Source organism: Chenopodium album, chromosome 15 (assembly GCF_948465745.1).
Source record: "Chenopodium album chromosome 15, dcCheAlbu1.1, whole genome shotgun sequence".
Classification (NCBI taxonomy): Eukaryota; Viridiplantae; Streptophyta; class Magnoliopsida; order Caryophyllales; family Amaranthaceae; genus Chenopodium; species Chenopodium album.
In genome coordinates, this window is record NC_137848.1 from 15,797,875 (window position 1) to 15,823,275 (window position 25,401).

The 25,401-nt window shown below is 35.2% G+C and overlaps 1 protein-coding gene and 1 non-coding gene across 8 annotated transcripts; one reads left to right on the forward strand and one right to left on the reverse strand.

Annotated features, from left to right (window-relative positions):
• Positions 1–13,073: 13,073 nt before the first annotated feature.
• Positions 13,074–24,772, forward strand: LOC145583019 (uncharacterized). Of its 7 annotated transcripts, none has more exons than XR_014100004.1 (5): positions 13,074–13,460; positions 14,628–20,730; positions 20,868–20,968; positions 21,794–21,862; positions 22,583–24,772. XR_014100004.1 is itself a non-coding variant. In XM_081640118.1 (4 exons), exon 2 carries the CDS (start codon positions 14,729–14,731, stop codon positions 15,173–15,175), a length of 447 nt encoding a protein of 148 aa, XP_081496244.1. In that variant the 5' UTR covers positions 13,074–13,460; positions 14,628–14,728; the 3' UTR covers positions 15,176–20,968; positions 21,794–21,862; positions 22,583–24,772. The 7 variants fall into 7 exon arrangements, 3 of the variants coding, with proteins under 3 accessions (XP_081496244.1, XP_081496245.1, XP_081496246.1); XR_014100001.1 differs by having other exon boundaries at positions 14,628–18,845; positions 19,099–20,968; XR_014100003.1 differs by having other exon boundaries at positions 14,628–18,696; positions 19,099–20,968.
• Positions 15,113–15,219, reverse strand: LOC145583655 (small nucleolar RNA R71). The gene has a single exon (XR_014100263.1). It is a non-coding gene; the product is annotated as a small nucleolar RNA R71 (small nucleolar RNA).
• Positions 24,773–25,401: the final 629 nt, after the last annotated feature.

A 25,401-nucleotide genomic window follows, 5' to 3' on the forward strand; every position in this document is an offset into this window, starting at 1 on the left:
AGGGTTTTGGAGAATTGGAGGGAAAAAATAGCACTAAGAAGTGACACGTGTCATTCCTGGTGTCTGTTTTAATAATATGTTATTGATCGTAAGGAAAATTATCGTTCATTCTCTTGATTATGTCGTTTCACCCAAAATTATCTCTTTTACTACTTCACAAATTTTTAGTGCCATGCATCAATTATTGTAGGCGTCATTCGAAGCGCGCCTATGTTAAGTATGTTGTGAATATGCTTGACACTCATAGGAAGTGGGAATTGACATATACGATTAGGGACAAGGAAAGTAGGGAGCCGCCAACAAGTTTTTAAGGAACTTGTAAACCGTTCACGGATAATTAAAGACAACCACGATTAAGGGACAACAATAGGCAACAACGATTGACTCGTGAAGGTTACACCCCATTCATAATCCATCAGAAAACTAACTCCATATGGTTTGAAATCATGAAAGGAGGATCGAGGATGATGGTTCAAAGTGACTCATGGAGTCACGTTCGCCCGTATTGGCCTCTACTCGATTCTTATTGTGAAAAGTAATTCCTGCGATCTCAAAGGTATACAAACAAAGATTCAATTTGCTCCAAACTATATTTATGTTAAATTGGTTGAATATTAATGCACATATAATTCTAAAATATATGTGATCACTTGATTAAACAATTAGATTTAAAAGGATCCTAAATAAGTTGTCCAAATTATCTTATTAGGCATTGTATTAAATTACATATTCCCTTTAAACATGCAATATAGTGATCAACAATAACAATAGAATAAACATTAACATTGGAAGCAATTTAACCATAATAACGTTAGTCAAATAAAAAAAATAATAAACCTAATCATGATACTAGCAATAAAAATAAGAGTAATTAAGTGGATAAATTACTCACATTCCGCGTTCCTTTAAACCGCTTCATCATGAATAAATTGTTAGTAACTTCAATAAATATATAAATCAAATTGAAACAATTAAATTAAATTTAAAGTAAAGTAGATTTGGTCAAAACCCTCAATCGGTTCTACCTTTCACGCCTTGGTTTAAGTATGTTACTTCAGGTCAAGTATGGACTCCTTGGAGTGTTTAAGGAAGGAATGGTGTAATTAGGAATATAGGTTTAAGGCTTGGAATATGAGAGATAGAGATTGATTTTTTGGTGTATAAGAGAGGAAGAGAGAACGATTTTTGGTGCCCCGAAACTGAGGAAATCAGCCTCGTATTTATAGAGAAAATACAAGGGGTGAAGAACGGAATCCTAGAAGTGAAGGCGCCGATGGAAAAAGCCCAGAAAAAATGCCATGTCACGGAAAATATGCCGTGCCACGATGGCATTTCCGTGGCGCGGTGAAATCTAGTTTTTATGAGTTTTTAAAACTTTGATAACTTTTGAGTCATAACTTGGAACAAGGCATATAATATATCATTGGAAAATTATTTAATTCTAATTTCTAACTTAATTAAAATCAGGTCAAAATATTTTGTAGATTTTAAGATATGGCCGTTTTAGTGAATGGGTGTCGGTTTTGGGCCGAGTTTAGTGTTTTGGTCATATCTTCTCCGTTTTAAATCGAAATTGGGCTTATGATATACTGTTGGAAAGCTTATTTCAAGACCTATCCAACCAAATAATATATGGATTTAAGAACTCTAAATATGGGATACTCAACCCGACCAATAACAGCGGTGAAAGGTTGTTTATCATCGGGTTTGGTTTTGTGGAGACATCTTTAGGTGTCTACAGAAGCCCCCACTTTGACTGAGTTTGTAGAAACGTCAGTTTCGAAAACGATACTCAAAGTAGTCGATCAGTGAAAAATATGTTTAGTAGTTTTCTACACTTCGAGAAATCCACCGAATGATGATTTTCCACGCCTCGAGAAGACTGTTATGATATTTTCCACGCCTCGGGAATGTTGTTAAATGATATTTTTCCTTGCCTCGGGAATGTTGTTAGATGATATTTTTCCACGCCTTAGGAACACTGTTAGATGATATTTTCCACGCCTCGGGAATGCTGATAGATGATATTTTTTCAAGCCTCGGGAATGCTGATATGAGATAGAGTTCTCGCCCCGAGAACTCTATCGTGAACCACTACGCTTTGAGCGATCCACTAGAAGGTGATAAAACCGCTGACTTCTATGCCTCGTGAAGTGTGCAACGACCGATAATTTTCCACGCCTCGGGAAAAGCTTGTCTGATTTGAGATAGTTTCTCGCCTTGGGAACCCTACCGTAAACCACTTTTGAGCGATCCGCTAGAATGTGATAAAATCGCTGACTTCTACGCCTCGTGAAGTGTGTAACGACTGAAAATTTTCCACGCCTCGGGAAAAGCTTGTCTGATTTGAGATAGTTTCCTCACCTCGGAAACTCTATCGTGAGCTCCTACGCCTTGAGTAGCTCACAAGTGAAATTCCGTACTTCGAGAATAACAATAAGTGTCCATGCCTTGGGACGAAATAGCTGAATTTGATGCCTTGAGAAGTGTACAACGACCGACAATTTTCCATGCCTCGGGAAAAACTTGTCTGATAATGAGAGATTACAAGTCTTTGTGTCTCGTGAATCTTCCTCGCCTCACGAACGTGAATTGTAGATGATAATGGTTCGATTGTCCCCAAACGTGGGCTGTAGATGATAATGGTTCGATTGTCCCCAAACGTGGGCTGTAGATGATAAGGGTTTGATTGTCCCTGAACGTTGCCTGTAGATGATAATAGTTCGATTGTCCCCGAACGTGGGCTGTACGTGAGACCTACAAAATGGAATTTGCTAAAGGACTCGTATAGGTTGTGATTGACTTGACCAATTGACTTGACTAAACATGACTTGACACGACATGACTTGACATGTGTAAAACTTGTGATTGTGTATGTATATGTATAGTTTGAGTGTGCGCAGACACAAACAACTGAAAATGCAGAAATAATAAATTTACGTCATTTTTGTCATGAGTGGAGGGTATAACTTTCACCCGAAAAAGAAAGACGTGAAAAAAATGAAGGAAAAATTTTGAAAAAGTTTTTGAACCTCCCCAAAAGAAAAAAAAAATTGAAGAATAGAATAAGTTTTGTACTTCCACGCCGAGAAAATTTTGAAAAAGTTTTTGAACTTCCCCTAAAGAAAAGACCTGAAAAAGGAAGAAGTTTTGAACTTCCTCGTTGAGCAAAGCGAGATGAATCGCATGGATCAAATTAAATTGCTCGTCTTGAAAATAATGTATGCATGATGAATGTTCGTAGGCCAGGAGGCTAAGGACAACTACATCATGTGACATGATAAATGAATGAACTTAGGTCATGAACCTAAGCACAATAGTTTGTTGTCAATGTATGTTGCTTAGGTTAGGAAGCTAAGCATCATATAGTGTATGAAAAACAATCTTGATGAACGTTGCTTAGGTCTGGAAGCTAAGCACGTATATAGATGAAGTGATTGTTGAGTATGAATCTTGATGAGTATTGCTTAGTTTAGGAATCTAAGCACAATATGTAATGTATGAAACAACGAATATTGCTTAGGTCAGAAAGCTAAGCAAGTAAACCATGTTTCTTTTAATGAATGTTGTCTTGAAAGATTATGAAGCACGCGCATTGTTGAAGTAAGATTTCATGATAAAGGGTTCCTAAGGGAAGGATGATATGGTTATGTACGTGTAAATGAAGTGTGTGAAAGTGATACTAAGGCTGGCTGCAAAGGCTATGGTGATGGGAATAGATGTGAGAAAAGTCAAAGATGATGACTCCTTAGGCTAGGTAGGCTAAGTGATGTGGGTTAAAGCCCCCAAGTCTAGCTCTATATGGATATGGATGAGCACTAGAAATGTTTTGACTCGATCATGTATTAATATGAATGTGGCCACACCTCGATGTGAGGTTGCCTACGTATCCGTTAGGATCAGCCCGAACGTAGCTCTAGCCGAACTTTGTACAAGTGTATGTACACCTCAAAGAGGTCTTTTTAGGGTTGTAACGTGATTAAGCTAGTGGTTTGAAGAAGAAAGGGTGAAAGGATCAAGACCCGAGAGAAACCCCTAAGGTGTGTAGTTGTGTTTTTGAAAATTTTGAATTTTGCAAGTTTATTTTCATCATTTTTTTTTGCTTTGAATTTTTTTTTCTTTTTTCTTTTTCATTCTTTTGAATCAATGTGGGCAATTTCGAATCGTGCGGTCATCACTCACTTAGCATTCATATTTCTCAGGCGCGGTACCAAGCACTCGATGAGAGACGCAGTTCGAGACGTGTTCATATCAAAGACATTGGAACACTTGCCCTTAGACATTGTTTTATTATTGTTTTGCTTTTTTTTTACTTGCTTTTAAATATTACACGAATTACACATCTTCGCATCCCAAGCTTAGGTGAAGGTGGGTTGAATAATTGAGGCCTACCGTTAAACGAGGCTCAAAGTAGTTCATGAAGAAGTGGAATGGTGTTTGAATGGTTAATTAAAGTAGAAATGATAGGTTGCAAAGGGTGCCTCAAGTCATTGGTATACCTTGTACTTGGTTTGGCAAAATTTTATTTTATTTGTTTTTTTTATTTTTTTTTTACTAATCACATGGTTGAATGTAAGAAAAAAATGCTCATTGATGGAATGTGGCTCATAGACACATGGGTAAGGAGAACCTATGCTAGACTTATTAGGGGAGAAAGGAAATGAATAAAAGAAAACATCATGAAATTTTGTACAGAGGGTTCATCTTGGCCTTGTCTTCATCGTTGTTTATCACTTCTTGTTGCCTGGAGGGACCAGAAGTTTGTTAGCATCCACTAGATCTTGAATAACGTCCTTTAAATTCCAACTTCACTCAATGGTGTTGATAGGGTCGTAAAAATATATTGTTTATATATATTAAACTCTTGATTTTATATTAACATTTGATAATTTAAGAGTATAATAAGTAATTTTCTTTCTATAGACACCTGATTGTGTCTCCTCAAAAACCAAACCCAGTGATGAATATCTTTCACGTCATTGATTAATGAACGAGGTGAAATGTGAAAAAGTCTCGTGAATTCCCCTGTTTTTTAAAAAAATAATTCTTTCTATTTTTGAAAATCATTCATTTCGTATACTATTTATGAAAAACGTCCAATCCACTTTAATATATTCCATAATCAGGGTCCAATAATTGTGTAGTTGGATGGGGCTTGAAAAGACCTTTCCAACGATATATTATAAGCCCAATTTCGAGTTATAACGAGGAAGTTATGGTCAAAATACTAAGCTGGGCCTAAAACGAGTTTACGTGCAACCCAATGATCATGTGGAGGGTCCACTAATCTTAATTATATTCCTAAAATAATTAGGATTTATTAGAAGATTTTATTTGTTTCTAAAAGATCTTAATTATCCTTTTTGAAAAGATAAGATTAAAGAGTTTGAAATTGGATAAAACTTTCCTTTTTTAAGTCCTAATTCTATTCGAAATGAAAGACGTTCAAAGACAGTCAGATATTAATTTTGTGCCTCATAATTTTTATCCAAATCTTATATGGTTGGATAGATCTTGAAATTATCTTTCCAATGATATATTATAATATTAATTCCGAGCTATAAGGAAAAAGATATGAAAGAAATACGAAACTCTATCCAAAACTGACACCGTCCCACTATTTCGGCCTTTCTTTTATTTTACAAAAGATTTTAATCTGATTCTAATTGGGTTGGAAAGTATGCTTCAATATCTTTCCAGCGACATATTATATGCCTTATTTGGGCTTCTGGATCAAAAGTTATGATAAAAACAAAATCCGCAAAAACTGCTGACTGTTGAGTTTTATTTCGATTCGAATTCAGATTCTTTTCTATTCCTTCGACCCTCTTTTTTCCTTATAAATAGAGGTCATATCACCCCTTTTTCAATCATCAACAATCTTGATCATCGACAATAATCTAATATTATTCTCTTCTCTCCACAAGCTAGAAGCTTATTCTTTCTCCCTCTTTCTAAGCCTTCCCTTTTCAAATAAAAATACCGCATTCACGAGTTCTAGACACACCTAGCCAAGCTCAAAGTTGCCTTCGCCCTAGACGTGAAAGGTTGATACTTTCTGAGGGTTTGGTCCCAAAATCCCTATTTCAATTATTTAATTTAATTGTTTGATTTAAACAAAATCCGCAAAAACTGCTGACTGTTGAGTTTTATTTCGATTCGAATTCGAATTCTTTTCTATTCCTTCGACCCTCTTTTTTCCTTATAAATAGAGGTCATATCACCCCTTTTTCAATCATCAACAATCTTGATCATCGACAATAATCTAATATTATTCTCTTCTCTCCACAAGCTAGAAGCTTATTCTTTCTCCCTCTTTCTAAGCCTTCCCTTTTCAAATAAAAATACCGCATTCATGAGTTCTAGACACACCTAGCCAAGCTCGAAGTTGCCTTCGCCCTAGACGTGAAAGGTTGATTCTTTCTGAGGGTTTGGTCCCAAAATCCCTATTTCAATTATTTAATTTAATTGTTTGATTTAATATTGATGTGTCTAAATTATATAGTATTTTACCCCGTCCCTTGGTCATAATTAGTAGTGTTTTTGGCTCTTTAGAGCCACTTTTATTACTAATATGTGTTTTCTAGTGTTTTCGTAGTTTTGGTTGAGTTTTATAGGGAATTGCACTCTTGGAGCATTTTCCCGGGATTCTATGGAGTGACTACGAGCATTGGAGGAGCATGACCATCTTTCGTAGCCCAAGATCGGTTAGAGTCATCAAACCGATGATTAAGGGCACGACTTATGAGAAGATGAGGCATTGGACTGAATGATTAAAGCCCCAAGGAGGATATTTGGTTTGGGCCGAGTTACAAGCCTAAACAAGGAGTCCAAGTAGCCCGGTGTAAGGGTCTCCGCTCGAAGGCGCGCCCGATCGGGCGCGTGTTTCTGAGGAGAAGTTTAAGCGTCGTTTAAGTTGTTTTAACTTAGGATTTTCGAGCTTAGTTTAGATACGCTTTTGTTAAGCGAGTTGAGTATTATTTCTCCCTTCCCTGACTCTCTCTCTTTTTCTCTCTCTAACTTTTCTCCCTCTCCTCTTAAACTCTAGTATTATTTTCTCTCTCTACAACTCTTTGTTTAATTCCATCTCTTGTTTCCTTCAACTTTGGTAACGATTTCTTCTCCTTTAACCTCAGTTATTTATTCTCTCTCTTTCATCATGATTTGTTTAACTGCCTTTGTTTAGTTTATATTTAATTATGTGTGAGTAATTTTCTTTCTAGGATTATGGGGATCCATAAATAATATGAAGGGGTAATTATTATTGTTAATTGTCAATGCTTGATTAATTTCCTATTGATTGATTTAATGCTATGCGGTTAGATTTGGCCAGATTTAATTCGTATGAGTTTAGCAATATTGATTCGAGATTCGAGAGATGAGAATTGATGTTTAGGCTTAGTTTCAATAGGCAGACTAATTTATAAATGGTTTGGTCGAGATTCGAGAGATGAGATTTAATACCGGTAAATTAACTCTGTGATTGTAATAAGTAGCGAAAGCCCTTTATGATCTGATTAATTGATGCATTGATGATTGATTGTTATGTTTTACCTTGGAATATTATTTATTGGTGAACCTATGCCCTAGGTCTTTTATTATTTGATTTCTCCCTACTTTTATTTCTCCCTACTCATATTCTTCGTAGTATAGTTCCTTTAAATAACAACTTTTGGTTACTTAATAATTTAGATTATAATAATTAATTAGGAATAGAGAGACTCATTTCCCTGTGGATTCGACCCTATTTCCCTATCTATTATTAGTTAGCGGTTTTAGGAATTACTTTTGATTAGGTGATACGACTTTAGCCTGTCAAAATTTGGCGCCGTTGCCAAGGAAACGGTTTTATTTTTATTTCTAATTATTATTAGAGTCTAGATTATTTTGTTTTATTTTTTTTATGAGTTTAAAATATCCATGCTTTCACCACTACAAGAATTATATGATTTTTATGCAGCACCTAACTACTGTAGTTGTCGACGTCTTTGTCATGAAAATCCTGAATGCCCTTATAGTGAGTTTTTTGTGCGTGCTTCGAATGATTTTAGAGTCTTTCCATATACATATGATCATATTCGGAAACGATTAGTTGCTAATGAAATTTATTGGAAGGCTCTTGATGAAAAAGTCTTTGGACACTATAATAATAAGAGTGCTATTGAGGATGAAGAACCATCGGTTATAGAATTTGTGGTTGAAACATCATTGGTTGACGAATCGGTGATTGAAAAATCATTAGTTGTAGAAACGGTGGTTGAAAATTCCTTTATTGATAATGAGGTTATTCGTAAGAGTAAAATTTTCAAGTCATTATTGGATGATAAAGACAATGACTACCTCCATGATTGTTGTATTAATTCTAAATTTTTAGCGGAGGAAGTAGAAGATTGTGGTGTATTTTCATCTCTCTCTTTTGATTTTTCCTTCTACCTTGAGTTTTCTTTATGTGCTCCTAACCTTTTCTTTGTAGGGATTAATGTGCTTGCAATTAAGCCCTATCTAGTGCCTAATGAAATGTTTGCTGGAGCATTTGATAAGTTACTCAAGGCGTTGAATTCTTCCGATTGAGAGAAAGAGAGGTAAGGAGAGTGTAACTTATGCTTGTGGGAGTTTGTTTTTGTGCAAATTTGAGCTAGAGAAGGCTTCATTCACGCTGGAACTGCAGTCGTATTCGATCGGGCAGAGCTCGCCCGATCGGGCGCGCGTAGCGTCAGCAAAATTCGTCAACTTTGATAGGCCATAACTTTTGCGTTTCTTATCGGATTTTGGCGTGTGACCTATCGTTGGAAAGATCTTCAAGTCTACTTTCCAATGAAATTAGAATAACTGCATTATCACTTATATATCAAAAGTTATGATCAGAATAGTGCACCTGACTTGAATTTGGACTTGTTCCCACTAACACTTTGTTTCATTCTTGCCCAAATTTTTTCCAAAGAGATGCATTACAATCCTCAAGGATTTGGTGACATTGATGTGGTGATAATGATGAGGATTAGTCACCTTGACTATTAGCTTCCCTCTAAGACAATGAGGACATTGTCTGATTTAGCTTGGGGGGAGGTTCTCGTGTACGTATGGTATATCTTTCACCCTCTCTCTCTTTTTATTTTTATTTCTTTTGGTGCGCTTAGTATAGATTTTATTGCTTTCTTAGGTTAGTTTTATTGCTTTCAAAATTAAAAAAAATCCAAAAATACGTTCCAATGAATTGTGAATCATGTTTCCCTGTGCCCCATACTTGAATTTTTGTTTTGATTCTTGGTATATGACGATGAGCATTGTGGATTTGTTGATCATGATTTGAAGTTTGATTGCTTAGATACCTTAACATGCGTCAATTTTATCCAACTACTTGTGAATATAGTGCTTGACTAGTTGATTTGGTTAGGAATGCGTGATAGTTCCTGGTATGTCAATGAATTTGAGTATTGGTTTGCAACTATGAGTAATGTTTATATGGCTCACCATTATGCACATTGAGGAGGACGAAGACATTTGTTCTTTTAAGTGACCTTCAGATGATTGTAGATACATTTGTTCCCTTTTTGCTGCCCATGTTGTTGCCTTGACTTTTTGTTGTTTATAAACCACATTACAAGCTGATTTTAGCCCCATTGGTTACTAGTCCCAAGCTTGGCTTGGGGGAGCTTCTAGTTAGTGAGGTGAGGGAGTTGTAGTGTGCATATAATTTGCACAATGTGGGAATTTAAGATGAGTAATTTGTTCTTTGGTTTTGTGATTGGAAAAAAATAAGAATTTGTGTTTTAAAGTTAAATTCCAATGTGAGATAAAAAGAAAAAAAAGAGCAAAAGAAAAAGAAAAAAATGTTTCAATGATCAAGTGTTCTATGTGAGGGTTATTCAAAAAAGAAAGAAAGAAAAAAAAAGTATCAGGAATTAGTTTAAAGTTTGTTTATTCATTCAAGTTCTATAATATCATATTTTATGGGTGAATTTGTAAGTGTTGGGATTGTTTGATATGTTTGGAGTTATATTTGGTGAACTTTTGTTTGAGTTGTGTTGGAGATGATAGGGTCATTATTTATTTTCGACCTTGGGTTTATTAGGGTTTTGCTCCCTTAAGCATGGCTTTACTATCACATTTTCCCAAATATTTCCTATCCTTTTCCCCTAGGCTTACATTACAAGCTTTAAAGACCTTCTGACTTTTGTGCATAGAGTTGTGTGAATGTGAAATTAGTTATTTATCAATGCAAAGAATGATTTGACATATTTCGAGTCGACTATTAGGTTGAGTGCTTGTTTTTTTAAACACACGAGAGTGTGAGTTGGGAGGGCATTGTTCACATAAAGGGGTTAGGATGTAGAGAGATTGAGTACATCTTTTACTCGCCACATAAATGAGAGTTGAGTGTGTGAGCACTAGTCTTGAATTCTATATGCTCTTGTGGTTAGCTCTACTTGACAATTGTTAGGGAGGATGAGTGATTGGATGGATGAGATTGGTTGATGTTGAAGCATGTTTATTAGATTTTCCTTGAATCGTTTGTGCTTGATTTTGTTTACTTGGGATGAAGCGTGTTTTATATATTCATTGATGAGCTCTTTGCTTAGGGACAAGCAAAGGTTTGGCTTGGGGGAGTTTGATGTGTCCAATTTATATAGTATTTTACCCCCGTCCCTTGGTCATAATTAGTAGTGTTTTTGGCTCTTTAGAGCCACTTTTATTACTAATATGTGTTTTCTAGTGTTTTCATAGTTTTAGTTGAGTTTTATGGGGAATTGCACTCTTGGAGCATTTTCCCGGGATTCTATGGAGCGACTACGAGCATTGGAGGAGCACGACCATCTTTCGTAGCCCAAGATCGGTTAGACTCATCGAACCGGTGATTAAGGGCTGGACTTATGAGAAGATAAGGCATTGGACTGAATGATTAAAGCCCCAAGGAGGATATTTGGTTTGGGCCGAGTTACAAGCCTAAACAAGGAGTCCAAGTAGCCCGAAGTGTCACCGCCCAGTGCAAGGGTCTCCGCCCGAAGGCGCGCCCGATCGGGCGCGAGAAGAGAAGCTCACGAAGAAAAAGGCGGGCCCGATCGGGCAGTGCCTTGCCCGATCGGGCGCGTGTTTTTGAGGAGAAGTTTAAGCGTCGTTTAAGTTGTTTTAACTTAGGATTTTCGAGCTTAGTTTAGATACGCTTTTGTTAAGCGAGTTGAGTATTCTTTCTCCCTTCCCTAACTCTCTCTCTTTTTCTCTCTCTAACTTTTCTCTCTCTCCTCTTAAACTCTAGTATTATTTTCTCTCTCTACAACTCTTTGTTTAATTCCATCTCTTGTTTCCTTCAACTTTGGTAACGATTTCTTCTCCTTTAACCTCAGTTATTTATTCTCTCTCTTTCATCATGATTTGTTTAATTGCCTTTGTTTAGTTTATATTTAATTATGTGTGAGTAATTTTCTTTCTAGGATTATGGGGATCCATAAATAATATGAAGGGGTAATTATTATTGTTAATTGTCAATGCTTGATTAATTTCCTATTGATTGATTTAATGCTATGCGGTTAGATTTGGCCAGATTTAATTCGTATGAGTTTAGCAATATTGATTCGAGATTCGAGAGATGAGAATTGATGTTTAGGCTTAGTTTCAATAGGCAGACTAATTTATAAATGGTTAGGTCGAGATTCGAGAGATGAGATTTAATACCGCTAAATTAACTCTGTGATTGTAATACGTAGCGAAAGCCCTTTATGATCTGATTAATTGATGCATTGATGATTGATTGTTATGTTTTACCTTGGAATATTATTTATTGGTGAACCTATGCCCTAGGTCTTTTATTATTTGATTTCTCCCTACTTTTATTTCTCCCTACTCATATTCTTCGTAGTATAGTTCCTTTAAATAACAACTTTTGGTTACTTAATAATTTAGATTATAATAATTGATTAGGAATAGAGAGACTCGTTTCCCTGTGGATTTGACCCTACTTCCCTATCTATTATTAGTTAGCGGTTTTAGGAATTACTTTTGATTAGGTGATACGACTTTAGCTCGTCAAATATTTTCCTTGAAGTTACTAATGCGTGTATTGTTTTGATAGAAAGAGATACGAGGCAACAAAGTAAGTTGTTTTTATTGCTATATTTCTTTAGAAAGCATGTTTGTATTATTCATAGTATCATGTTAGAATGCTTTTATTGCTTTCTAGTATCATGCTTAAGTTGCTTCCTATTTCTTCTATCATGTTAGTATCCTGTTAGGAATAAAGCTTTGATCTTTAATGTTTAGTGAAATGCTAGGATTTGTTATTAATCTTGTTAGTATCATGCCTAGGATCTTGCTATTATTATTATTATGCTTTGATGAGAATATTATGATGATGATTTGTTGTATCAATATTATGTTGCTTGATATATTATTGTTATTGATTGATCACGCCCTCTCTTGCAGGATTAAAGGGAATTTGTACTTGAAATAACGCTTAATAAGATAATTAATAATCTTGTTTAGGTTAATGTGATTTTAATTCAAGTGATCGCCAATAATAGATTTTTTTGTGCATTAATATTCAACAAACATAGATTAAACATGTTTAGGATTAATATATTGAATGTATGTTAGTCAGAAAGCACTCATGAATATGAGAAGAATAAAATAGAGGCCTATTTTTAGGGCAGGTTCAATCTCTTTTAGGTTGAATTTGTACCTTCATCCCCGAATATCCAGTCATGGTTCCAGACCACTATGGAGTTAGCAATCTCATGAATCGTGAAGGGGTGTAACCTTCACCCCGTGAACGGTTTACAAGTTCCTAAAACTTGTTGGCGATTCTTTTTCTCTAGCTTCCTTCCCTTTGGATGTCACCATACTTTAGTGTATGATCACAGTGGGGCTTAAGTGTGGGATGCTTGAAATATTCCCTACACTTTCCTAGACATGAGTTACTACTATTTTATTTATTATTTTGTAGGAAATAAAATATCGGCATCAAATTGCATTTTACGCCACTCCGATTAAGAGAAGAAAAGTTTACATGCCAATTGACTCACAAGTATTTCAAGCCCAATGTTGTTGTATTGTGTAGGCTATTACATTTGGGCCTTGAATGAAAATATCTTCCTACTTAGCTGAGTGAAGAAAAGAGGAAGCTCAAGAACATCTCTCCTTGCGGTAAAGCACAAAGTTCTCCACCGACTTTCACGAGTACCAAACTGTCAAGCAAGATGATAAAGATGAAATTGGATAATTATTAGAGCGATGTACTCGGTGTAGTTGAGATTATTAATCGAGGTATCTTATCTTTTCGTTGGGTTTTTTTTTGGAGTGTTCAGATCCTTATTTTTGGGGGATTTTTCAAGGCTAGGTTTTAGAAATAAATTGAAGAATTTCATCTAAAATTGGGGGGAGGATACTAGATGACTTCGGAGAGGAGCAAGCAACGAGCAGCAACAGTAGCGAGCTTATTTTTCTTCGTGGTATTAGCTAAGTTGATTGTCAGTTACTTACTTTGGTGAAACTATAATTTTGTTTTAATAATTGAAGTGAAAAAGTCACATTTTCTTTCTTACTTCTCGCCATTTTCATGGTTGGTATTGGAACTTTGTTACTTAGTTTATCAAGTTTTCATTTTCAATTACTTTTTGCTTTGTTAATTATGAATTCCATAGTTTCTACTTTAGTTCTTATTCTGAACATGTTAGGCTAATTAATTTAGGGTAGGGAGATAAATTATGCATTGTATTGTTGTATTGTGAGAATAGTTATGTTATAATTCTTGGGTATTATGTTTATTTCTTGATTGGTTTGATAATCCGTTTGAATATTACGAACTAGTCAAATCTTAGACCGGCCATCTTTAGTATAATTTGCTAGTTTGATGGCTAGAGTATTAGCTTGTGATTCGTAATTGTCCTAGTTGATAACATTAGTAGTGATTAGGAGTTTGATTGGTGACTAAAACTTGTCATAATACCTAAGATTATCAACCCTTTGAGTTGCACAAGTCCGAGCTTGATAGTTTGCTAGCTCAAGTTAACTACTTCCTTGTTATTAATGCTACTCCCTCCGTTTCATAATGTTAGTCTCATATGCAATCAATCACATAATATAAGAAAATAAGAATATTTGGAATTTAACATTAAATTACAAAATAATTCATGATTAGTTTACCTTATTTAAGTTTTTTGATTTTTTTGGGAAAGCATAAGTCATAATTGCAAAATTCAAGGTAGAGATTTCCTTATTTAGAGTCATATCATCAATCCACAACCAATTAATTCCAAAAAATTAATTTAAAAATGGAACATATTCAATATAGGTATATCTTTTTGAAACACCCAAAATAGTATATGGTACTAACATTATGAAACGGAGGGAGTACTAATTAATTGAGTCTAGCTTATCCTACTACATTTTAGGAGGTTTTAGTTAGGTTTATTTTTGGTAGACACGCAACAATCGTACCAAATTTTGGCGCCGTTGCCGGAGAATTGGCGTTTAATTGCATTATTACTTGTGCTTTTGCTAACTTTCCTTACGAAATTGTCATCTAGTTCCTTGTTTGTGCATGTGTGACAGAAATTCGAAGAATAAAAAATTAAGGGAATTTGCATCAAGGAATCAGGGACTAATAATTAATCCTTTTTCTACATCTTTTGTAGCTAAAAGGACTCGTGCTCAGATATTGGAGAAAGCTCGTCAGATCACATTGCCTCTAAGTGAGAGTTCGTCTTCTGAAGAGGAAACTGAAGAATTTTTTGAGATGGCCGACTGTACCTTAAAGCAGCTTGTTGTTCCTACATTTATTCCTAATTTGCTGTGCAAATTAGATGGCGAGACAGAATGTAAGATCAAGCCTGGACTGATCAGAGCATTACCCTCATTTTCAGGATTCCGCAATACTAGCTCCTTGGGTCCAGTTTACATGAATGAGGCGAACAGATTCTTGAAGCAATTTCACATAGCATGTGCATGGATAAAACCTGCTGGTGTAACCCTTGATCAGCTGAAGTTAAAGGCATTTAGTTTTTCCTTGACTGATGCTGCCAAGGAATGGTTGTTCGGACTTCCGGTAGGAACCAACACAATCTGGACTCAGATGCAAGAAAAATTCATAGAAAAATATTTTTCGGCATCTTTGGCAGCAAACATTAGAAAAGAAATATGTGGGATTCGACAAGAAGATGTAGAGACCCTTCATGAGTATTAGGAGTGGTTTAAAAAGCTATGTGACAACTGTCCTAACCATCAGATCAGTGAGCAATTGCTAGTGCAATATTTTTATTAAGGGCTCACGGAGTAGAATCGGAACTAATTGATGTTGCAAGTGGCGAAGCATTATATTGGTTGATAAGACACCCATAGAGGCAAAGATGCTGATAGTGAACATGGCAACAAACTCTTAGTATCGAGGAGGTCAAAATATTAAGTCTAGTCCTGTACGTTAAGTTAATGAAGTGGTGAGTTCTAACCTCGAGCAACAATTAGCTAAACTCACTTCCTTAGTGAAGCAAGTGATGATCGAAAAAGGGCAAGAAAGAGTTTGTGGCATATGTTCGATGGACACCCAACTGATATGTGCCCTACTTTGCAAGAGGAACAAGTGAATTCTGTTGGTGGCATTCAGGGACAGCAAAGACGTTACGATCCATTCTCCCAGACTTATAATACGGGGTGGAGAGATCATCCAAACCTGAGATATGGCAATGTTCAACAGCAGGCAGGCAACTCCAACCTTAGATAACCAGCTTTCCAGCAACAACATTCACCTAATCCTCCAACTGGTTTTCATCAACAAATGCAATATCAGCCACAACCTCAAAATCAGCAAGTTTCCCAGCCACAACTTGGTAGCATGTCTCTAGAAGAAATCGTGAAGGCAATGGCTGACAACACTTTGCATTTTCAGCAAGAAATAAGAAGTGGACTAAAAAACTTGGAGAACCAAGTTTCTCAGTTAGCTAACACAGTGGGAAAGCTCCAAGCTCAGAACTCTAACAAGTTGCCAAGCCAACCAGAGAGAAATCCGAAGGAGAATACAAGCGCCATATCACTTAGAAGTGGCAAGTAGCTGGAGGTTCCAGAAAAATGCAAAAGTGAAGTGGTGAAACATCACGAAGAAGAAGAAACTATTGTTCTAGAAAAAGATGAGCAGCCCTCTAAGGTAAGTGATGTTATTTCATCCAAAATTGACCATTTTTCTTTTTATGTTCCTTTTTTTAGCAGGTTAACTTCTAAGAGTAAAAAATAAGATATGGAGAAGGAGGTGCTAGATGTATTTCACAAGGTAGAGGTGAACATACCTTTATTGGAAGCTATTAGACAAGTGTCACATTATGCAAAGTTCTTGAAGGATTTGTGCACTAACAACCGAAAATTGAATGGAGATGAGAAGGTCAGTGTAAGTGAGAATGTGTCGGTTGTTCTATAGAGGAAAATTGCTCCCAAGTGCAAGGATCCAGGTATGTTTACAGTACCTTGCAGAATAGGTAACACGAGATATGCGAGATGCATGTTAGACTTAGGAGCTTCTATTGATGTGATGCCTTTATCTATTTATAAAGCTCTGAAATTGAGACCTTTGAAAGATACTCGTGTGATTATTCAACTTGATGATCGCTCTAATACATATCCTATAGGAGTGATTGAGGATGTCTTAGTACAAGTAAATGAACTTGTGTTTCTTGGTGACTTTTATGTATTAGATATGCCAAATGAAGAATCCTCTAATGAAACACCAATCTTATTAGAGAGATCTTTTCTAAAAACATCTAGAACCAAGATTGATGTTCATAGTCGGGTTTGACCATGGAATTTGATGGGAGATTATCCGGTTTAATTTATTTGATGCCATGAGATACCCCTCTAATTGTGAATCTGTTTCTAGTATAGATGTCATTGATGCATTAACTGAGCAAGTATTTTTTCTCTCTGGTCATGATGCATTAGATGTTGTTTTGACTAAACCTGTGGAAAAAGAGAAATCCATTGACCTGCAGGAACATTTTGAGCTCAAAATTGAGGTCAAGGAAGCTTTCTCCTCCTTGGAAATGCTTCCAAATAAGCAAGGAAGGTATGCAGATAAATTTATGAAATTGCTTGTCACATTTAACAGACTTTTACCTTCTGTTGTACAACCCCTTGAAGTGGAACTAAAACCACTACCTAAGCATCTTAAATATGCATTTTTAGGCAAAAACAACACACTGCCAGTCATAATCGCGAGTAATCTTACCGCGATTCAAGAGCAAAAGCTTGTTAAGGTGCTTGAAGAACATAAAACAACCTTAGGGTGGACAGTTACAAATATTTAAGGGATTAGCCCCTCTATGTGCCAACATAGAATCTTATTAGAAGAGGGAGCTAAACTTGTGAGACAAGTGCAGCGACGACTTAATCCACCTATGATGGAAGAAGTGGTAAAGAAAGAATTATTGAAGCTTCTTGAAGTGGGGGGTGATATACCCTATATCAGATAGCCCTTGGGTCAGTCCCTTGAAAGTGGTCCCGAAAAAGTCAGGAGTCACAGTGGTGGAGAATGATAAGGGAGAAATGGTGCCCGCTCGAGTTCAAAATGGGTGGAGAGTTTGTGTAGATTACAGGAAACTTAATTCTATGACTCGAAAAGATCATTTTCCTTTACCTTTTGTTGATCAAATGGTAGAACGACTTGCTGGTCATGCTTATTATTGTTTTCTTGAAAAATATTCAAGTTATGTGCAGGTTCCTATAGCTCTAGAGGATCAAGAAAAAACGATGTTTACATGCCCGTACGGCTTATTTGCGTATCGTCGTATGCCATTTGGGCTGTGCAATGCTCCAACGACTTTTCAGAGATGTATGGTAAGCATCTTTTTAGATTATCGTGAAAATTTTATAGAAGTTTTCATGGATGATTTCACTGTACATGGAGACTCTTTTGATAGTTGCTTAGAACACCTCACTTTAGTTCTTAAATGTTGTCTTGAAACTAACCTTGTGCTTAATTCTAAAAAATGCCATTTCATGGTTCAACAAGGTATAATTTTAGGCCATAGTGTCTTCTGAAGGAATAAAAGTCGATAAAGCTAAAATAGATCTTATTTCTTCTCTACCTTACCCCGCCTCTGTGCGGGAAGTTCGTTCTTTTCTTGGCCATGCAGGTTTCCATCGAAGGTTTATTGAAGGCTTTTTGAAGATTGCACAACCACTATGCAGACTACTCCAAAAAGATGTGGAGTTCCACTTTGATGAGGTCTGTAAGCAAGCATTTGATAAGCTGAAAGACATGTTGGTCACTGCCCCTGTTCTACAACCTCGTAACCGGGAGCTTCCGTTCGAGCTAATGTGCGATGCTTCAAATTATGCCGTGGGTGCAGTGCTAGGCCAACGAGTTAGAAATATTTGTGATCAAAGGATGTATCTAAACCTAGGCTAATACGTTAGATTTTATTGCTTTAGCAATTTAATGTTAACATAAAAGATAAAAAAAGGTTCTGATAATAGTGTTGCTGATCATTTGAGCAGGTTAGTTGTTGTAGTTGATGAAGGTAAAGCTCCAATCAATGAAGAGTTCCCCGAAGAGCAACTTCATGTCTTGAGCTTAGGAACTCCGTGGTACGCTGATTTGGTGAATTTTCTAGTATCTGGGAAGTTTCCAGCCAGCTACACTAAAGCATAAAAGCATACCAAAATATTACATATGAGAGACCCATATCTCTGGAAATGTTATGCTGATCAACTGATAAAAAGGTACTTACTTGATTCTGAATTTATTTCTATATTAACTTTTTGCCATTCTTATGCTTGTGGAGGACATTTCGGACCTAAGAGGACCACATGCAAGGTTTTATAGAGTGGATTCTACTGGCCTTCCATATTCAGAGATGCATATGAAATCTGTAAGGCTTCTGACAAATGTCAAAGGATAGGTACATTAGGTCCTAAGAATAAAATGCCTCAAACTCCTATTTTAATATGTGAAATTTTTTACGTTTGGGGTATGGATTTCATGGGACCCATCCCCTCTTCTTTCAGTTTTCAATATATTTTGCTTGCCGTCTATTATGTTTCGAAATGGGTGGAAGATATAGCCACCCGTACTGATGATTCTTAAGTTGTTGCAAAATTTTTAAAGTCAAATATTTTTGCTAGATATGGATTCCTAAGAGCCATCATCAAAGATAAGGGGACACACTTCTGTAACAAGACAGTAGGAGCTCCTTTAAAGAAGTATAATGGGTTACATAGAGTTTCCATAGCGTATCACCCACAAACAAATGGACAGGCAGAGGTTTCCAACCGAGAAATCAAGTCCATCCTTGAAAAGACAGTGAATCCAAACAGAAAAGATTGGAATCTTCGCCTCAACGACACTCTATGGGAGTACAGAACAACATATAAGACGCCAATTGGGATGTCTCCATATAGGCTGTGTTCGGCAAACCTTGTCACCTTCCGGTAGAATTGGAACACAAAGCCTTTTAGGTTATGAAGCAATGCAATATGGAGATGGATGCAACGGGTGAGCAAAGGAAACTTCAATTGCAAGAGCTAGAGGAAATCTGAAATGATGCTTTTGAGAACATGAGAATTTATAAGGAGAAGGCTAAGGCATTCCATGATGAGCGCATCACACAAAAGACATTTACGGTGGTGTAATACCCCGTATTTTTGAAACGTATTTTCTAATTAGTATTCTCTTAAAAAGGGTATTTTAGTAATTTATTTTACTATTTGAATTTTGGAGCCAAAATGATATTTGAATTTCGGCGCCTAAAGTAGTTTAAAACTTAATTATTATTTTTGGATTTTAGATAAGATTTATTATCCATTTATTTTATTTTAAAAACCGGATTATTTATATATATTTCGGATATTTTAATTAAACAAAATTATATTTTACTATTTATTTAAAAGGGCCGAAAATTCCTAAATTATTAACTATGATTTTCGGATTTTCTATGTGTAGAAAATCTGATTTTCTTAGTTATTTTATTTAGTGAATAATTGGAATTTTATTAATTAATTATTTTATACAATAAATATTATTTACACAATTATTTTTAATTCCTTAAAACTAGCAAATTAATTCCCTAAATATCTAAAGCCACCATGATGGATTTTTGGGTGACTTATTTTGGTAAATTATATTTTTAATTATCTCCTCAAAATCTCTTATTTTCCTTAATTCTAATTCTCCATCTTTGTAATATCTAATCATCATATTTTCTTGCCATTCATTCTTCTTAATTATTCCCCAAGTAATTCTAATTTCCTTATTATTTTTCATGACATACATACCTTCCATATTCAAGTATACATAATCACCTTAATATCCAAAGTTTCCTTAATTATTTTACTCACTTCTCCAAGTAATCTCTTAAACCCTACTTGCCATAATTCTTCCCACATTCTCTTGCTATAATTCTTGCATGAGCTAGCCTATAAATACCCCTTCATACCTCTCATATTCTTCACACCAAAAACCCAATTCTCTTCTTCTCTCTTATTCTTCTTTTCCCTAAACCTTTTCATACTTTTCTTCTCCTCTTTTCATACAAATATTATCCCTTATACCTTTGAAGCCAGTTTTCGGGCACTTCTGGTCAGTTTTTGGGGTATTGATGTTTCACAGAAGATTGTTCCTCTCGAAAAATCCTTAACGTTAGGCTCAAGAATCACCCAAGGAGTTATATTGAAGGAGTTATGACCTCTGCAAGTTCTGCCTATTCTTTCCTACGAAAATTCAATTCTCTTTAATCCTATTCTTTTATCTTTTTCATGGTTAGTTTTCTAAAATACAAATGCCTATTTCAAAGCTATAAATTTTATATTAAAGTATTATTTTCAAAGAGTTTTAGTCCATGCACATTAGATTTGAGTTTATGTTGTGATAACCTTATGGTTATGTTATTTGCAAGGTGTATTCGTGATTGAACTTTAAAAGTGCGAAGTGTTGATTGATATTCGGAATCAAGGTTCTTAAGGTTCTTTTTTTGTGGTTTTTCTAGCAAGGATCAAGGTACGTTTAGGTGGCTAGATACCTTTGAAAGTGATTGGTTTGAATAACATGTTTTACATGATTTGATTGGTGATTGAATTAAATTGATTTGAATTATGATTTTGAAATAAATTATATTTGAAGGTATTGATTTTTAATAAAAGTATTTTGAATGATTGATTTTTAAATCATGTTTTGAATGGTTTGAATTACTTATGGTGTTTAAATAAAGGAATTGATTTAAAAAGGTTTGTTGAATTTAATAAAAGGTTTTTCAAGGAAAAGTTATTGATTTTGAAAAGTTATTAATATGAGATTTTATTCTCAAGTATTTACTTAAAAGGTTTTGATTTTGAAAGTATGTGGAATTATTAAAAAGGAGTTTGAATTATATTGGAATTTATTGGATATTAAAAGGATTTATTGAACCTTTGAATTATTATTATTAATGCTTTATAAGCATGTTGGTAATCCCACTATGCGGATTTGGTTTATTGATAAGGCCTTGGACTTTGTATGACCGGGCCTTTCCTCAAGAATAGCCTTATAATATAAAGAGACTAGCTTGGGGGGTGTGCACACTTGGGTGAGGAATTGGATTAAAATAAACTGGTTCTTAATAAAGGAATTGTTTTATTAACTATTATTTTGAATATTGAATCATTGGAATCGGTTTTGGAATAATGAGTTTGAAATTATTGGATTAATTATTAGAATTGATTTTTAAAAGCATGTTTGCAAATAAATTGAGTTTACATTATCTTGCACTTATCGTACTTAGCATATTTTGCTAATCCGTATTTCTTATTTGTTTTGATTCGCGCTGTTTACCGTAATGGTAAGCAGTGTTAACTATTTTCAGGTGGAGTCAATAATTGAGCATATGGAGTTCCGGGAATGGTTTCACCTAGATTAGTAAGTGTTGGTCTTGTGTCTTTATTTTGAGTACTCATAACAATGTTACTATTTTTATAAGTATTAATAAAAGAAAGTTGAGTTTCCGCTGCAAGTTTTGTTATTGAGTTAAGTAGTTTGAGTAGTCTTGCGTAATCACGCGGCGGTAATACGCCTAAGTCTATCTCTACGATATAATTATACGTATTATACTAGTATTTCCGTAGAGGGAGATTTGGGGGTGTTACAAGTGGGGCAGAAAGTTCTCTTGTACCACCATTCTCGGCTCAAACTTTTTCTTGGTAAACTCCGTTCTCGATGAGTGGGGTCGTTTGTTGTTACCAAGGTGTATGACCATGGTGCGGTGGAGATTCGTGGTGAGGACATGGGGAAGGAATTCAAGGTGAACGGCCGTCGACTCAAGCCGTACTATGAGGGTTATCAAGTCCACAACATTGAAATGATGGAGCTCAAAGCTCCAAATTATGACAACTAGCATGTTGGAAAGGCGTCGAGCTAATGACAATAAATAAAGTGCTCTTGGGAGGCATCCCAAATTTAAGAATATTTTCTGATAGTTTATTTTTAATTTTTTTTTCTTGTCAGATTATTTTCAATTTTATATTTCTATTTTGTTAAAAAAAATCAAATCAGCTATGATATTTCATTTGCTCTTATTTTTAAACCCCTTATAATATTTTGGAAACTAATTCTGCTTTGATTTAATGTCCGTTGTTACAGGACAATGAGATTGGCTGGAACACAACCAACTGCTGGTGGAGTTAAATCTGACCTAGAACAACACCTTCCTATATCCGCCAATGTTTGTAGCAAGAGATTGTGAGCCGGTCCAAGCTTGGGGGATGCCAACAGGGGAATACACAGTCAGTGTTCACAGTTAGCCAAGTTCATCCGGTGAGCTCGTTTCCTTTCATCTGTCTATTCTCTCCTTTATTCATCCTGTTCTATTATTTCACAATCACACATTGAGGGCAATGTGTGAATTAAGTTTGGGGGGAGTGCATTCAGTTCTATTTCTTGGTATGGTATTGAGTCTGATAGTTTATTTTTGGGCAGTGCTTTGCATATATGATTCCATATCTTGTCTACAATGCATAACTTTGGCTTATAGACTTGTATCTATGTAGAAAAATAAAATTATTTTTGAAAAAAAATGATTCTTTAAACAGTTGCTAGCCTGGTGGAAGTCATTATTGTGGTATTGTAATAAGAAAGAAATTATTTGGGCAATGAGTTCTTCGCACCACATAAGCCAAAAGCTTACGAATGACATGGACCATTAGTAAACCCAATTTGAACTTTATTAGCCTACTCTTTTGATTACCTAAATGAGCCATGTTTTTGAAAAGTGAAATGTAATCTTCTTTGCAATCAGTAGAGTACATGGAAGGGTGCAAAGGATTATTGTTGTTGCTATAATGATTTTAATATGGTGGTGTTGCTTTATCTGAAAAGTTAAGTTTCATATTGAAAGCTCTGCATACCAATGTAAGGGCTCATAAAAAAAATTAAAACACACACGCACACACACACACACACATACACACACATTAGTTGAGCTTATATATGTACGTGTGATGTTTATGTGTCTTGACTGAGTAACTCGAGTTAGTAAATCCATAGGGGTATCTTAAAGCCTAGTGCCTTGGGCCAACTGGACAAGAGTCACTGGTTGAAAGCTCATTACATGGGTTGCTTGATAGATACATGGCACTAAGAGTCATGAAACACAGAAAAAATCATGAAGATTCAAAGGTTGTGGGATTTTATTCTGTATACATGATGTTAATTTCTACTCTACTATTCTAACTCTTTATCATCACACTCATATATACTCTTCAAATCGCACTTTACCTTGGCCCTATTTCATCCTTAAATCATGCCCTTATGATCTTTTGAGTTATTATGCTACCTTGTTGATGGAAACTAGGCTGTGATTGTTTGAGAGTTGGTATTTTGGTTCATAAATTCTTGAAATTAATTTTCCACCTGCATATATACTTGACTTGAAGCTGTTATTGAGAAAATTGGAGTAATTGGAACATGTCAGGTTGCATATTAAAATATCAAGAGTCTAACTCCTTTGTAATTTCATGTCTTTGGTATAGGACAAGCAAAATTATAAGCTTGGGGGAGTTTGATAGGGTCGTAAAAATATATTTATTTATATCTGTTAAAGTCTTGATTTTATATCGACATTTGATAATTTAAGAGTATAATAAGTAATTTTCTTTCCTAGACATGAGTTACTACTACTTTATTTATTTGTTTGTAGGAAAGAAAGTATCGGCATCAAATTGCATTTTACGCCACTCCAATTAAGAGAAGCAAAGTTCACAAGCCAGATGACTCTCAAGTATTTCAAGCCCAATATTGTTTTATTGTGTAGGCTATTACATTTGGGCCTTGAATGAAAATATCTTCCTACTTAGCTGAGTGAAGAAAAGAGGAAGCTCAAGAACATCTCTCCTTGCGGTAAAGCACAAAGTTCTCCACCGACTTTCGCGGGTACCAAACTATCAAGCAAGATGATGAAGATGAAATTGGATAATTATTAGAGCAAAATACTTTGTGTAGTAGAGATTATTAATCGAGGTTGTTTTTTTGAAGTGATCAGATCCGTATTTTTGGGGGATTTTTCTGGGTTAGGTTTCAGAAATAAATTGAAGAATTTCATCTAAAATTGGGTGGGAGGGGGGAGGATACTAGACGACTTCGGAGAGGAGCAAGCAGCAAGCAGTGACAGTAGCGAGCTTATTTTTCTTCGTGGTATTAGCTAAGTTGATTGTCAGTTACTTACTTTAGGGAAACTATAATTTTGTTTTAATAATAATGAAAAAGTCACATTTTCTTTCTTACTTCTCACCATTTTCATGGTTGGTATTGGAATTTGGTTACTTAGTTTATCAAGTTTTCATTTTCTATTACTTTTTGCCTTTTCAGTTATGAATTCCATAGTTTCAACTTTAGTTCTTATTCTTAACATGTTTGGCTAATTAATTTAGGGTAGGGAGATAAATTATGCATTGGATTGTTGTATTGTGAGAATAGTTATCTTATAATTCTTGGATATTATGTTTATTTCTTGATTGGTTTGATAATGCGTTTGAATATTACGAACTAGTCAATTATATCTTAGATCGGCCATATCTTAGATCGGCCATATTTAGTATAATTTGCTAGTTTGATGTCTAAAGTATTAGCTTGTGATTCATAATTGTCCTAGTTGATACCGTTAGTAGTGATTAGGTGTTTGATTGGTAACTAAAACTTGTCTTAACACCTTAGAATATCAACCCTTTGAGTTGCACAAGTCCGAGCTTGTGAGATTTGTAGCTCAAGTTAACTACTTCCTTGTTTAATGCTTCTAATTAATCGAGTCTAGAGAGCCTGTTCTAGATTGTTAATTAGTTAAACAATACTCCAAGAGCTTGTTTGGTTTATTTGGAATTAAGGAAAGTTTTGAATGTTTGATTGTGTTCATTGGTTAACATTAAGATATAGTTATGATTATATTTAATTTGATGATCAATTGATAT

Coding starts and splice junctions, on each gene's coding strand:
- LOC145583019 (XM_081640118.1), top strand. CDS start 14,729: ATGGCCGACTGTACCTTAAAGCAGCTTGTTGTTCCTACATTTATTCCT.